Consider the following 14,533-nt stretch of genomic DNA (forward strand, 5'->3'; position numbering starts at 1 on the left):
AAGCAACTGTCAGAGGACGTACAGTTTAGAGGAACGAAATATTGAGGTGTACAGGTTACCCCTTTATGGGAGCTACTGATTTTTTAATGGTAACAATGGACTGACGAATTGTTGACCCTGATGGGACTAACTGTTGCTCCTTCTCGATAAGGAAGATTATTAGTTTCTAGTTAAATTACTGTGAATTTGTGGGTTTGCGCAAGCTTTTGGAGCTGACACTTGCAAGTAATGATAACTTGAGGGTTGAGTGCACGTTAACCATGGTGTAAAGTCGTGATAGTGACGAGCCCCTTTAACAATAGTATTTTCTCATTACTTCGCGCACAAGGTGCACGTAAACTGTCGCATACCTGCACAAATGGAAAAACGCCGAGCAGCGCGCCTACTTTGGCCGCCTTGTCCGAGACCCTGGAATCTCTGGGCGGCAGGCCTCGCTGGTGGGGCCAGCCTTGCAGGTCCACCATTTCGAGCACCTCCTGCCAGGGATCCCAGCCGAGCCGGTTGCGGCTGTAGGCCGAGGTGCAGTTGGGCAGGAAGTACGCGGCCTTGTTTAGGAACACGCCGGGAAAGTCGTGGTAGGCCTTTTCGTGAGTCGCCACGTAGTGAGACAGCGCCTTCTGAACGTCGTACAGAAGACCGCCCGATCCCTGCGACTACACGTGCACGCACGTTATTACACCGTAGCAATCTATATAAATGCCCTGTTCGACATGCTTCCCCGATTTATTTTTTCAATTTTTTATGTGCATAATATATACACGAGCAGATGCAAACACACACACGACCATACGTAAAGGTAATTGGTTGAAACCCTCTAAAATATTGTGGCTGCACTTCTGGCAAATTCTACGGGTTTTCGGAAGGATTCGTGTGCTTCCAGAGTGCGAACGCGGGACCAACGCCTATGCTTGCCATTCGCGAGCCAAATATGCAGAAGCGACCTCAGTAATTCCAAACCTGTACGGGGAGAGGCGCCTCGACGCGGCCGCGTCGTCGGGAACAGACGTATGCGTAGAAGTCGTCGCATGGGTCTTTGTCGCGCTCCAGCGTCTCGCCTAGGTAGGCGTCTAGGCGTTCGCAGACGGCCGCGGTTGAACAGAGGGTTTGCCCTGTCACGGTTTCCCGCGGTCCCCGGCCACTCGTAGCAGTAGACGCGTCATGCTCGGCTGCAGCATGAAACACGGCTGCTGTCCGAGCCTCGTTGCCAGAGCCAGTGGGACCCCGACGCTGCAGGCCCGGTTCGTCGTTGTGCTGGGCCTCTTGCACGGCGAACGAAGGCAGCAGGAACGCCTTGCGAGCCACCATCACGCACAAGAAACAGTTGAGCGAAACGACTGTGGTGACGCCCAGACCGACAACGAAGCTCTTTCCGGGCGTCACCGAGCGTTCGCTGTCCGTCGTGGTGACTCTGTGCTGCTGCTGCTGCTCCTGGTCCAACCGGAACACTACTTTTCTGTTTCCTCTTCGTCCTTTCGTTGACACTGCAAAGGAAAAGTGGTACAGTGTGCGCTTTTAACGGGCACATGTAGTGGCCCAGCTCACTCGAACAAGGACATGTGCGTGTTGCCTTTACCAATTAAAACAAGCAAATATTTATAGGTGGCTACTGAAAAAAGTAACCGGGGCGTCGTCTGTCCTTTCTCTCTCTCTCACTCAACGCGATAAACACAGTGAAGACGTGAATCAAATGTGCTACAAAACAACAACACCAAGACAAATGACACAGGTAGCTATTATGTTTCACAGTAAATCAAATGTGCTACAAAAGAACAACACCAAGAAAAATGACACAGGTAGCTATTATGTTTCACAACAAGAGTCAATTACACGCCTGTTATTTTAATGGGCTCGCGCATTCTGTACAGCGATAAGTCCGTAGAAACACTGCTGTGGACTGTAGTGGGAGTGTTCGAGCTGAGGCGGCCAGGGAAGCCACTCGCCTGCATCGTCGAAAGAAAACGGATGTGGGCTCCGAAGACTCGCGGGAACGAAGGCAGAAACGGGAAGACCGGTGGCCGTGGGGGTGTGACCAAGAAGAGGGGTGACCGCACCAGTGGGAACGGGAGCTTCGTTATTAGCTATGACGAAAGGCAGGAACTTGGGTGCGTTCGAGCCGAGGCGGCCAAGGACTCGGGCCGAAGCCCAAGGGCCGCAATGATGAAACGCACGCTCCGCGTCCCCAACAGAAGTGAGCTTGTTTGTTAGTACATCACTTATGTGCACAATACCATAGAGGGTGCCCCAGACTCAACAGAGCCATAGAGCGATTAATATTATGCGCCCTCTACATCCCCCTTTTGAAATAAACAAAAACAATGCAAGCCATAACATTGGTTACTCATAGTCGGCCACCGAACAGCCCCTTGGCAATGGCGCGGCGGCGGTTAAATATGAAGTGTCCATCGTGAATCGGGGACAGGACGTGCTTGCGCGTAAATAGGGGAAATCAGTAGGCTTCCGCCACAGAGAAGAACCCAAAATAGACTCATGTTGAGAGGCAGATTCTTCATCTGAGGTCATCCTTGCTCGCAATAAGTCTTGAGCTGAGCGCACTCCCAGTCTTCAGCCTGGTGAGCTCTAAAGTCGTCGAATAAGACCGCAAGAGTGGGAGGGATAGTGCGGAGTGCTTCTTGGACATACAGTTTGCCCTTGTAAATGACTGTAGTCTCTGGTGGTTAGGCAACAGGGCCCCGCGAAAGTGCATCAGCTTTACCTGACTGTTTCCCAGGCACGTATTTGACGTCGGACTGGTTTTGAAGGAGGCAAATACGAAAAAGCTGTATCCTGGGTGGCATGAGGTAGAGGTCCGCGGTTCCAAGCAGCTTGACCAAAAGCTTATGGTCGGTCATGAGGGTGAAGACCCCGAAGAAACTCGTCGAACATGTCAGTGGCCCACGTAGCAGCCAGTGCCTCATTTCGATCTGGCTGTACCTTCGTTCAGTTTCAATTAGATCACGGGAGGTGTATGCAACTGGACGGCAATCGCTTGAAGTCTGGTCTTGAAGCAGCACTGCACCCAGCCCGAAGGAACTGGCATCTGCGGAGATCGTTGTCGGCAGTGCAGGGCTGTACTTTGCGAGGCAGATGTCTGAAGACAGCATGGACTTGAGCTTCTCAAAAGCTGTGGCTTGCGCTGGTCCCCATGTCCAGGCAGCAGTCTCGTTCTGGGTATACTTCGGATTCGCGCAGTTGTGAGAGAGACCTGGGAGGAAGTGACCCACATGGTTGAGCATACCCAGGAACCGCTGCACACCATGAATGTCTTGAGCTGGCGTACGCTAAATGGCCGCCACTTTTCCTGGATCTGGAGAGATGCCGTTTGCACCAATGACAACACCAAGGAAGCGTACGCTGCTCACGCCGAAACTGCACTTGGCAGCGTTGAGCATGATCCCCGCTTGCTGGAGGCGATCGAGGACTACTTGGAGGCGTTGGTCGTACTCTTCTGCAGGTGCGGCCAAACACGAGGATGTCGTCCGTAAGATTAACGACACCAGCCAACCCTTCCAGCAGGCGAGACATCTGACATTGGAAGTACTCAGGGGCCGACGTTATGCCGAACGGGAGGTGGCAATAGCGGTATATTCCATATGGTACATGTGACGAACGCCGTACACTTTTGAGAGTCGCGCGCCAGGGCTGCTTGGTGAAATCCGGATGCTGCATCCAAGCGTGGCGGTTTGGGCTAGTTGGTATGACATGACGATTGTTATAGCGCGATAACAGAATGATGACAAAGGGACAAGAAGACGAGTGCTCGTCTTCTTGTCGAGAACTTACCCATCATCTGAAAGAGGAACGGCAGGATTGGCTGCTACGTTGCTTGGAGTAACTGTTGTCGTTGTTGCCTACAGAGTGTCCACTTTACACTTGAATACTCAGGTTACTGCACGGCGTTAAGGGCAGCTATAGGAGCAGCAACTGACATCATCTTCGTTCTCTTCTTATTGCTGTTTACTGATATAGAAGTGGCTCGTTAGCACGAGGCGGCGTTGTTAATGATGATGATGATGATGATGATAGCTTCGATGTATGGCTCACATCCACTTTGTATGACTTAGACCAAGAAATGAATAATTTATAGTTAAGTGATCACATATCCGCTTTTTTTTTTTTGCCGCTTACAGACTGGATCCGTCATAAAACTCGGGGTATTAGGGTTCCAGGGAGTTGACTGATCCAGGCATGAAGTGCTAAAGACATTTCAGTAGTAGTAGAGTTGTAGCACAAGTGGTATACTAGATTGTTAGCCATAGTAGTAAGTAGTAGTAGTAGTAGTAGTAGTAGTAGTAGTAGTTAACTCCGTAGAGAATAAAAAAATGAAAACGTTTGCCCGCAATATCAATATATTGCTTTAAGTGCAGGGCTACGGTCACCATCAAGCTGGACCATGGAAATATGTTTATATAGGAAAATAGACACCATCACCCTTAAATTCATATTCATATTTATTTTTATTTCATTTATTCTTACTGCAACCGAAGTGGGCTTATCGCACGGGTGGGTGCAAAATATGTGTTGATTTTGCCATGTGCTATCACACATCGCAAAATATTCAGCACATTTTCCACACAAATCCACATTAACACTGCTGGTGTCAAGAATTTTACTGAAGTAAACAACATGTATTATTACATGCACTGTGATTGGGGTTAACTTATACGAGAATTCCTCTAAAGGCATCGAATAAATTTCACTTGGTAGTGAAGTGTATTTTTGCATCTTTGAGAGGAAAGAAGCTGTATCTAAATAATTTAGTACACTGATATAACTGTGCAAAGTTTTATCTGCGGCTATCTCTAGCAGGTTCCAATTTATCAAGAGAAAGATAACTGTTAGTTCTGAATAGCGTGTTAATAAGGTTGTTGTGCAACATTACAAGCCACTCACGATCGCTTTGCTCGGACAGAGGTTATAGATCTGGTGCAACAAGGTGAGCTGAAGGTGAAAAGTTCCAGTACATAGCTGGGGTATTTGAAACGAGTGTCTTCCTTCTGAACTGATTAGGAGACGTTAGCGTCAGTCAGGCCCGGAGACAGGAGCTAGTAGGGGAGGAGGGTAGCCCCTCCTCTTTCCCCAGAAATTACGATGAAGTACGTTGTTTTTCTGAGAATAAATAATAAAAAGATGTTTTTTTCGGGGCTTTCGACAAGCACTCCTCAACCCCCATCCGCCGGAAAAAAATTCTGGCTATGGGCCGAGCGCAATTGCCTTAAAAGGATTCCAGATGGCGCAGTCGTATGACGCGAAATTTATTCCGCTGGACTAAACGATCAAACAGTGCAAGTTCTGAGTGCATCCAACCTGTGAGCGGCCGAATTCTGAAGGCCTGACGCGCGACTTTAATTTGGTCAAGGTTTCAAAGGAAGACGCATGCAAAGAATTTCTGAACGGCCTGGCGAAACCTTCAGTGCTAGCGCCGTCTTGTGAAGTGGCGCAAGCATGTCGAGGGCAGCGTTCCACCGAACGTCACTGTCATGTGTCACACACTGAGCTTTCCACACTGCGATAGCCACAGCGCCTATCCCAAGTCCTTTAAAGCGCGCAGACGCGCTTAAAAGCGGGTATAGGGCTCACGATTTCGTAACCGCTTGATGTGGGCGCCTTTCTCTCTGTCTCGCTGTAGACAGGGCAGCTTTTTCTCTACGCTTTCTTGAAGAGTGTGAGCACCATCTTACCAGAAGGTCGGCCCGCTTTCCTAGGGGTGTTTGCTGTGTGGGCGCGCCCAGCTTTCTTTCTTTCTTTCTTTTTTTTTTTTTTTGAAAGTGGCAGTGGCATACTTGCGATGTACTGCAGAGAAGGCTGAAGTGTCGCAGCTCGATGAAGAGCCGGTCAAGGATTGCTTTGACGTCGTAACGGTCGGGTTATAAATGGCGTGGCCACGCAACGACAGACAAGATTCATGAGCCATAATAATTGTGAAAGACATGTGCACGGAAACACATGTATTACGCACACATGCAAAGAACTTTATTAGAGCTCGTAGGGACTATATTAGAATGGGTCAAGAGACCTCCTCAGTCGAGTCATATATGTCGATAGTCTCCCGCTGTGCCGACATGAGTTGATTCAGCACTGTTTATAGCGCGAAAAAAAGTTTACTTGAGTCCGACAGCACCGAATCGTTGTAAGTCAAAAGTATATAAAGGCTACAAACAGCCTAATTTAAGCATCTCTTTGTAGAAAGAGAAAGAAAAATCTGCGAAGCTGGTGGCGCGCAGTGGGGTTGAATGAAATGGAATGAACTAGGTTGGGTGAAGTGGGAATGCTGTGGGACTGAAGGTGTCGTGAATTGGTTGAATGAAGTGGGTGGGGGTGGGGGGAGCAGTAGCGGGCGTTGTGGTGAGTCGTGGGAGTAGTGGGAGAAGTGGCACAAATCCGTAGTGGGATTTACCCATATTCTGTGACACATATCCCTCTTTACGATCTACGATCAGCTCCCGGACATGAAATCTTCGATTGAGACCACGTTCGCTTTTAAAGGAAAGGAAAACAAGAGGGAGCGTTAGTCCGAAACAAGACAGAATAATTTACAGAACGTCAACTATTTCTTTGCAGTCGGCCGTCAGTTCGCTTGCTGTAACATTTGCTCTGTACCAACATACTCTTGTCAAGCTGCTTGTTTCACCAAGTTGTGCCCGTTCAATAGCTGCTGCATGATACAGTTTCGCGCTTTCATATCAACTTCTGTTCACCATACGCCCATTATAGTCACCTGGTAGTTCTCCATCGCATTGATCTCTGCTGAAGTTTGATGTTGTGCAGATCAGTCCTTGATCTTACAGAACATGCTATCATGAAGCGCACTGCGGTGCAGTAAAAATGAAAATGTCGGCAAAAGTGAAAGATGCCTTCTGCGCTCATTTCACGGCCTGTGGGCGTGTTGCGTTAGTATAGCTAAAAATTGATTTTAGGGTGGAAGCCGACCCCTCTTATCTCTCCTCTTTCAACTTCGTTCGCGTACGTACGTGCTTGCGCGCGCACTCACGCACGCACGCACTGGGAGCTTTCGATGGCGGGCAAATAGTAGAGTGCCTCGATGGAGCGGACGCGAACGGGTGCGTCGAGGCACCCTAGCAAATTGTGAAATATAGCTTCGCGCAGCGACATCTAGAGAGTTCGCGTCCGGCTAACTTTGGATCCGAGATCGAAAAGCTCGTTTGCCGTCACGGAGGCGGAAGTTCTTTAGCGATTGCGTTCACCGATGGCGCCACGCATCGCGGCTTCGCCTGCGCGGAGTTTTCGCGTGTAGAAGCACGGCAGCGCCGCTCCTCTAGTCCGGCCGGGGTAGAAGCCACGGGAATGCCTGTAGGAGCAACGTGGAGGGAGGAGTCCTTTTCTTTCGGATCCCATGGCAACGTGCACTCGCTTCGCTCTGTCGACGCCACCTCCTCGCCGCGACTACTGTGGCTCAGCGCAGCGCTGGTAGCACACGCGCAACACTTTCGACATCGCCAGCCGCGCCGAGCATCGAAACGGCCTTTCAATCAACTGTGGCGGGGACGCTGAGCGGCGTGTTCGTTGTGTGCGAATGGCATCGCGGACGTTTGCTCAGCAGCGCTAGCGTAGTTCGTCGTGTGCCGGTCCGTGGTCGCTGAACAGCTGTGTGGTAACGAAACAGAATGTTCGGAGATCCGCACGTTTTGTACCTCTCGGTAAGTGCACGCTATGGAGCAGCGCCGCCTTTTTATTCCGCACGCATTTCAAGAGCCACACTCGCCGCTGGTGTAGGTGCCGCTCGCTTATCGTGTTGGGTAAGACTTTAGGGCAAGTTATTTATGGGGTAGAAGAGTGGGGTTGACGGGGCGGCCACTTTACGCGGTGAAGCGCCGTGCTGCCGCTTTCCGCGCGTTGTCCTGCGTTGTCTCTTCCGACTTTTGGTTGACTGGTTGCTTCGCGGTGCGCGCAGTACTTTGAGAACTTGGCTTGTGCTGACGGTGTTGCACTTTGAAATGCCAGCGCGTGGTCACGCCTGCGGTGCGGCTCGTTGTGCCTAGTGAACGTGGTCATGGCTCTTGCACGTTATTTTTCGAGTACGGCCGGGCATCATCGCGCTCGTGTGTTTTGCCTGGCCACGTTGGAAAGTAGTCTCATGCTTACAGTTCACTGTTTGGAGGTCTTCGGTGCGTTTCGAAGGTGCGTTCGGCGCTTGCGCAGTCGAGTGTTTCGTTGTACGCCGTGCTGCGAGATGAGAAGATTTTTTTTTTTTGCTTGGTGAAGATGTTTACGCGAAGCAGTAAGCGTTCTGCGTTAATCGCCTGCTCACGTACGTGATAATAAAGATGGCATATTTAATTCATTCATTCATTCATTCTTTATTTCCATTGTAAAAATTCTTATACAACGGTATAGGGGCCAGGAAAAAATGCTCCAGGCAGCTTGATTCGCTCTTTGCCCCCGTTCTCCATGGTGGCAGAAGGTGGCGGAGGAAGCTAACGACGTGCTTGGGTTAATATTCGGGGTGACATCAACAACGATTAACAATTACACAATACAAGAAGGAACACATAAAATACGATATAATGTGCAGTACATAAATATAGGTGCGCGTGACGAAACAATCTTTCATACAATGCAAACTGATGACTCGCTCAAGCACACTCTTTTCAAAGGCAGCGTTGATTTCTAGAAAGAAAAAAAAAACAGTAAGGGAGGGACGGAATGAGTGAAGCTAGTTGAAACCGTGTTACGTTTGATGCATTAAAGCCAGCATTTCTGAGTGAATTAAGCAAACTGGGTAATTTGGTTTTCTAACGTTTTCATGCCATATTTGTTTGTGATTGGGGTATAAACCATACTTCACTGTGACGGGTGGTATAGGTAGTTGTGTTTTTATGTAGATAGGCTATTTCGTTAAATATGCTATTTTCTGAATTTATATTGTGCCATACATGAAGTAGGAAACCGTTGTAGACAGAAAAGATAGTGGGGATGTTGTGCTGCCTGAAGAAGTCTTCAGTGCGATGTTGCTATGTTACGTTTGCTATTATTTTTTTTGTAATAAGTGTATTTTTTCAAGGTTAGATTTTGTTCTAGTACTCCATGCGAGGTGAGCATAATTGATGTGTGTTGCAAATAGTGCGTGATAGATTAATAGTTTTACAGATGTTGTTAGACGATATCTAGTGCTATTAGGCATGCCTGTGAAGCGGCTAAGTTTCTTTATAAGAAAGTGCACGTGTTAGTCCCAATGTAATGTGCTGCAGAAATACGTTCCTAGTACTATAATTTCATCAACTATTTTTATGGCTCTGTTGTTCAACACCAAAGTGAGATTCCTTGAAATTATTTTTCCTTTGGCGTGAAAAACTACCGCTTTCGTTAGTAGTAGTAGTAACTGAGAATTGATTCGCAGTTCATTTTCACATGACATTTGATTGACCATATTGACATGTTCCCGAGAAACTCATTGGTGGTGTTCATTAGTTTGGTGCAATTTGTTTACATAGCGTCGCACCAAGCATTGTGTGCTGTTTCTCTAGAGCGGGTCAACTGCATGCACTTCACATTTTTCGTAGCCTTCATGGCTAAACCAGCTTTCATTGACCTGAGCGCACCTACACAGCATCACCTGCCCTCTGTTGAATCTGTGCTGTATCGAGAGCACTGAGCATAGCTTTTGTGCATCGAAAATTAGGCATACCAAGGGCACAGCCTCCACTTTTTCACCAGCATAATGCGACACTGATATTCCAGCTCCAAAAGTTTGAGCTGATGTGAATGTGTCAAAAAGTAATGTGTTGGAAGTGACCAGCGTTTGGAATGAAGTCATAAAAGATGCACTGTCAAGGTTGCATGCATTCTGTCCAGGATTTTATGGGGAATCAATATTCATCAGCCAATGCTTAATAAATGGTGTTATGGTATGCAATGACATTTAGTGGGAGAGAATATTTGTGTGTACTCAAAATTGAACTTGAACTGAAGCATGAATTGATGTGACATGAGAAGAGAGAGAGAGCACTTGTCTTCCTTCCTCTGCAGGTGCATCAACATGAGCGCAACCTGCAGCTGAATTCAGAGGACCGGTCAGGGTTGGTGTCTCGTTCAGGTGATGACGCCATTCATCACGAGATACGCCGACGAGAAAAACAGAAGGCTCAGGTAAGCATGATGACTCACTTGAAAGACCTTCGTTCAAGAAGTAATTTTGGTAATATTATTATTAAAACTGAACTCATTTTGAAGCACTGAAACAGACACTAGGAAAGGCACACACACACACTACAACAAGAGAGGCCTTAGGACAGACAAAGCACTGTCATTAACTAATTTACTTAACGAAGAAACACGCTTGCATATGTGTGATAGTACAGACACTTTTATTACACAAGTGTTTTCACATAATTAGTTTCATTTTTGGCAAAGAGGGGTAGCACCTTATGTAGATCATTTCTCTCTGCCTTCTGGCTTTACATCGGATCCACAACTTGTGATGATAGTGCAATTTTTTATATTGCCGAAAACTACTTTACTAATTCAGATGACATTTTTTCTTTCTATGACTTCTCTCTATAATGTCGTTAACATGTTAGTGGTTGAAGTGAGCAGACTAAAATGGCTCTGAAGCAACATAAAATATCACAGCAGTTTATGCAGCGAGTATATCACTTCCATTCATTAGTTAAAAGGCAGTTAATAATGTCCAATAAAATTTTATTGTTTTGTTCATCTTGGCAAGCATTCTGTTGGTCAACTTTCCATTCCTTGAGCGTGTGTTGTTGTGATCACAAATGTATAGGTCTGTATAGATTAAACCCATTCATTTGTTAACCACAGTTATTATATTAATGTAAAACATTGCCGTATATACCGTGACACCAAGAGTAAGCACCCAGACGGCTGTTCTTCAATTCGTTTATGAGAAATTTTACTCAATTCCATCAGGTTTTAAAGAGACACCTAATCAGAAGTATCTCTGGGTACATGTAACACATGCTAAATGACATGACATGGCAAGAACTTTATTTAGGTCCTGAGGGAAAGATATTTAGGGGAGCCATAGGCTTCCCCCCATACCAAGTTGGTGGCTCCGCTCACCGTGGGACCGGAAGTCGAAGTTTCGTCGTGGTGTCGTGGGCCCTATGGATGGGCTGGAGTTGTCTGTGAAGGCTGTTATTATTTTTATCAGACACCATCAATGTATGCAGTTGTACGTGGCCTGAATATTCCTGAATGGGGCAAAGAATGAGGCAATGAGCAGTGTTGATCAGGGAAAGGCATGATTTATGCAGACCCTAAGGGGGCCATGCAACACTTCAATTAGCCATGGAATGAATTCACTAAAAGTGCTTAATACCTCATCAATTCACGCACGAAAATTACTTGAATTCATTCGGTACAAGTGGAGTTGTAAAAAGACTATTCTTGGCCTCCCGCGACCATCCCAGTAACGACCGCGCGCGCCATGCTCAGATCGGCTAATGTTCGATACAATGGCTGTGACGAGTGATTTTTGAGCTTGTACCGTCGTTTGTCAAAAAAAAAGAGACAGCTAATTTCATCTGAATTTGAGGATTTATTGGGAATTCCAGACCGGGGCGGGCTGTGCTATAACATTTAGCTCGCATGTTCTCGGAAGCCTCGACTACCAATCGTCAGAATTTTCTAACCGTGCTCGAAATGTGTTGCAGGGCCCCTTTAAACTCTAAAGGTACCCTGTATGGCCCACGTAGTCCTTGCAACCTATTGAATACGTCTGCACGAGGTATTCCTTACTGCCACCTCCAATTGCGGCTTTGTCTCTACATATAACAGCCTTTCTAACTTGGAATTTCTGAGGCATTTCCCAGATGTGGATCCAAAATAGATCCATCAAGCACTGTACTATCAGTTTAATTTGAAATGCAAGCAGGGTGGCCACAGTGGTGTAGTGTGTATGGTGCTTGGATGCTCTCATGTAAGGTGCAGTTTTGATCCCGGCCATGGTGATAGCATTGCAATGAAGGTGGAATGCTATAGAGGTCCACCTTCTGTGTGATTTCTGTGCACATCAATGAACCTCGGATTGTCAAAATTATTGGGAGCTTTGCACTATGGTATGTTTCAGTCATATTACTGTTTTGGCACATTAAACCTGAGAAATTATTATGAAATACAAACAGGAAATTACTCAAAATGTTTACTACATTTAATTAGTGTATAAGCTGGTACTTTGTAACAGATTTTTGTAAGCAGGCAATAGTCCCAGATGTACTTGTCGCAGTTTTGATTAAGTCGAGGTTGCAGTTTGAATTTAACCTGTGAACTAAACAATATATAGGTAGTTTCAATATTTCTTGTGTTTTACTTTATGCTGATAGTACACGTGGCTTCTTCAGCAGACCTGTAGTTTGGCTCAATGATGCAGGCGTTAAAACTCAGTCTAACATATGGCTTATTGCATTGCGCAGTTACAGCTGTGTAGTAGATATACGTACTTCAATAAAGCCCCCATATAATGTGATCGAATGTTCTGTGTCTCACCACTGACATTGTGAGTTTGTCACACCAATGTAACCATAAAATCGGTACACACACCTCTGGGAAAATTTCAGTAGTGCAATGCAGCAGAATTGCTTAGAAAGAACTGATATAATTTGATAACAGTGTCTGTCTCGGTCAGTGAAATGCTGTAACACAGCCCATTCCGTTCCTCCGTTGTGGATCTGCAGAGGCCACTGACGCGGTACCTGCCTGTGCGCGGCGCCGAGTGTGACCTGCGACAACACGTGGAGTCTGCGGGTCACCAGGTGGAGCTGTGCCCGCATGTGCAGCTCACATCGTCATCCTGTCGTGGCTACCTACACAAGCTGGGTGGCAAGTGGCACTCGTGGAAGAAGCGTTGGTTTGTCTTTGACCGTAACCGACGGGCTCTCATGTACTTCAGCGACAAGACTGAAACCAAGCTGAAAGGTGGTGTGCCATTTCAGGTACGTATGCAAGCACGCGATGTCGTTTCATTCAACCACGACTGATAAATGACAGCATGTCAGTATGCACTTTATGGTCACTTGTAGTAGTGGCTGTTATCAGTTATTCAAGTTATGTAGAACAGCACTATGTAAGAAATGAATGCATATGACACATTTCTTAAAGGCATCTTGAGGAGATTACATAAATCTGAGATCATCTCAAAACTCAAGCTCAAATAATATAAAATGAATAAAGTAATAAGAAAGTGTATATGTTATTCTGAAATTTATTGTATTCTACCGTGTGCCAATGAGCTGGCTTGGATACGCAATAGGAAAGAACACCTGTTGAGATTTATCTGTCAGGAATGTGACCAGAAGTTATAATCCAGCTTTTCTAGCGGTGTGTTCGAGTTACAAGCTTTATCAGAAAAAAAATGCAAAGAAAGCATCATTTAGTGGCACAGGGTGGAATTAGTATATTCCACCACTCATCAGTATATTGGTAGGTGAAATATATTATTCCTACCTCGTGCACCTAACAATTGAGCCCTTGTTATATTTTATTGGCTGTTCTTGCCAGGCATTTATTGCCGTAATTAACTAGCTACACAAAGAAAGTCGCTACAATATTGGGTGAAAGAATTGCCTCAAGAAAATTTGTCAAATTGAATTATGTCCCAACTGCTCATGGTGTGTGCAGTTATATTTAAAGAGCTTCTGTTTATAAGAAAATGGCATTAACTGAATACAAGAGCTGGATTTTGCGTAGCGGCAGCCAGTGACACCTTTTCCCTGATTTATAATTTGTACCTACCAAATAATAGTTTGGTACTGTTAATGCTACTGGGCAATATACAAAGCCCACTTCACTAGATCGCCCACACCTCTGCACATCTTTCACTTTCCGCTTATCTGTTCACTTGTATCTGCACAATCCTTCTTCACTTTAGCACTTGTGCATGGACTTTGGACAGCCCCGTTGATTACATGCTGGAGTGGCTCGCTATCATACTTATCAGTTGTACCTTGTAGCACCTTGGCACAAGCACAGTCATCCATGAAAATGCTTATTTACAGCAAGTTGACTGTTTTAGACTGAAACACACAGTACTTGTGCTACACAGCTGTGCTGTAATATTGGTTTTGCTCATGAGGGCTGAGCTACTTTGTTACTTTTTTACTTGAATCTAAGGGAAGCCCAAAATTTTAAAAATAAAAACACGCCTGAATGTAACGTTACCATGTTTGTCCAACAAAACTGTATTCTGCCCCTATGTTAATGCTTAGAAGAACAAAATGACGAGTACAACTGGCCTTCAAAGGGTTGGACCTTAAGTGTCTTAGCATTTTCTTTCCTTTTGCCTACACATTGATTGCCTGCTAATTCAAGGGCTATTATCTTTACCAGCCTAGACTGCATGAGGTTGTCTAAATAAATCTCTAAGCTTGTCTTTGAGGTCTGGTTATTTTCTCCTTATTTTCTTCTCCACCTCACCCCCCCCCCCCACACACACTTCTATGGAAACTTCCTAGTTGACTGCTTGTGAAGGTCTTTTTTTTTGCTTGTGCCGCTCGCTGATATGGCGTGTCAGTAATAAAAAAATGCATGGCAGAACTATGTGAATTGTACAAGGTAA

At 46.0% G+C, this 14,533-nt stretch overlaps 1 protein-coding gene across 3 annotated transcripts in view; it reads left to right on the forward strand.

The window, feature by feature from the left end:
- Positions 1–14,533, forward strand: part of LOC119171819 (uncharacterized) — a 460,188-nt gene that overhangs the window by 434,166 nt on the left and 11,489 nt on the right. For all 3 annotated transcript variants that reach the window (XM_075892443.1, XM_075892445.1, XM_075892444.1), the window contains exons 18-19: positions 9,985–10,104; positions 12,654–12,911. In XM_075892443.1, coding sequence (XP_075748558.1) covers positions 9,985–10,104; positions 12,654–12,911 — 378 coding nt within the window. The remainder of the gene's footprint in view (positions 1–9,984; positions 10,105–12,653; positions 12,912–14,533) is intronic.

Source organism: Rhipicephalus microplus, chromosome 4 (genome assembly GCF_043290135.1).
Source record: "Rhipicephalus microplus isolate Deutch F79 chromosome 4, USDA_Rmic, whole genome shotgun sequence".
In the NCBI taxonomy this organism is placed as follows: domain Eukaryota; kingdom Metazoa; phylum Arthropoda; class Arachnida; order Ixodida; family Ixodidae; genus Rhipicephalus; species Rhipicephalus microplus.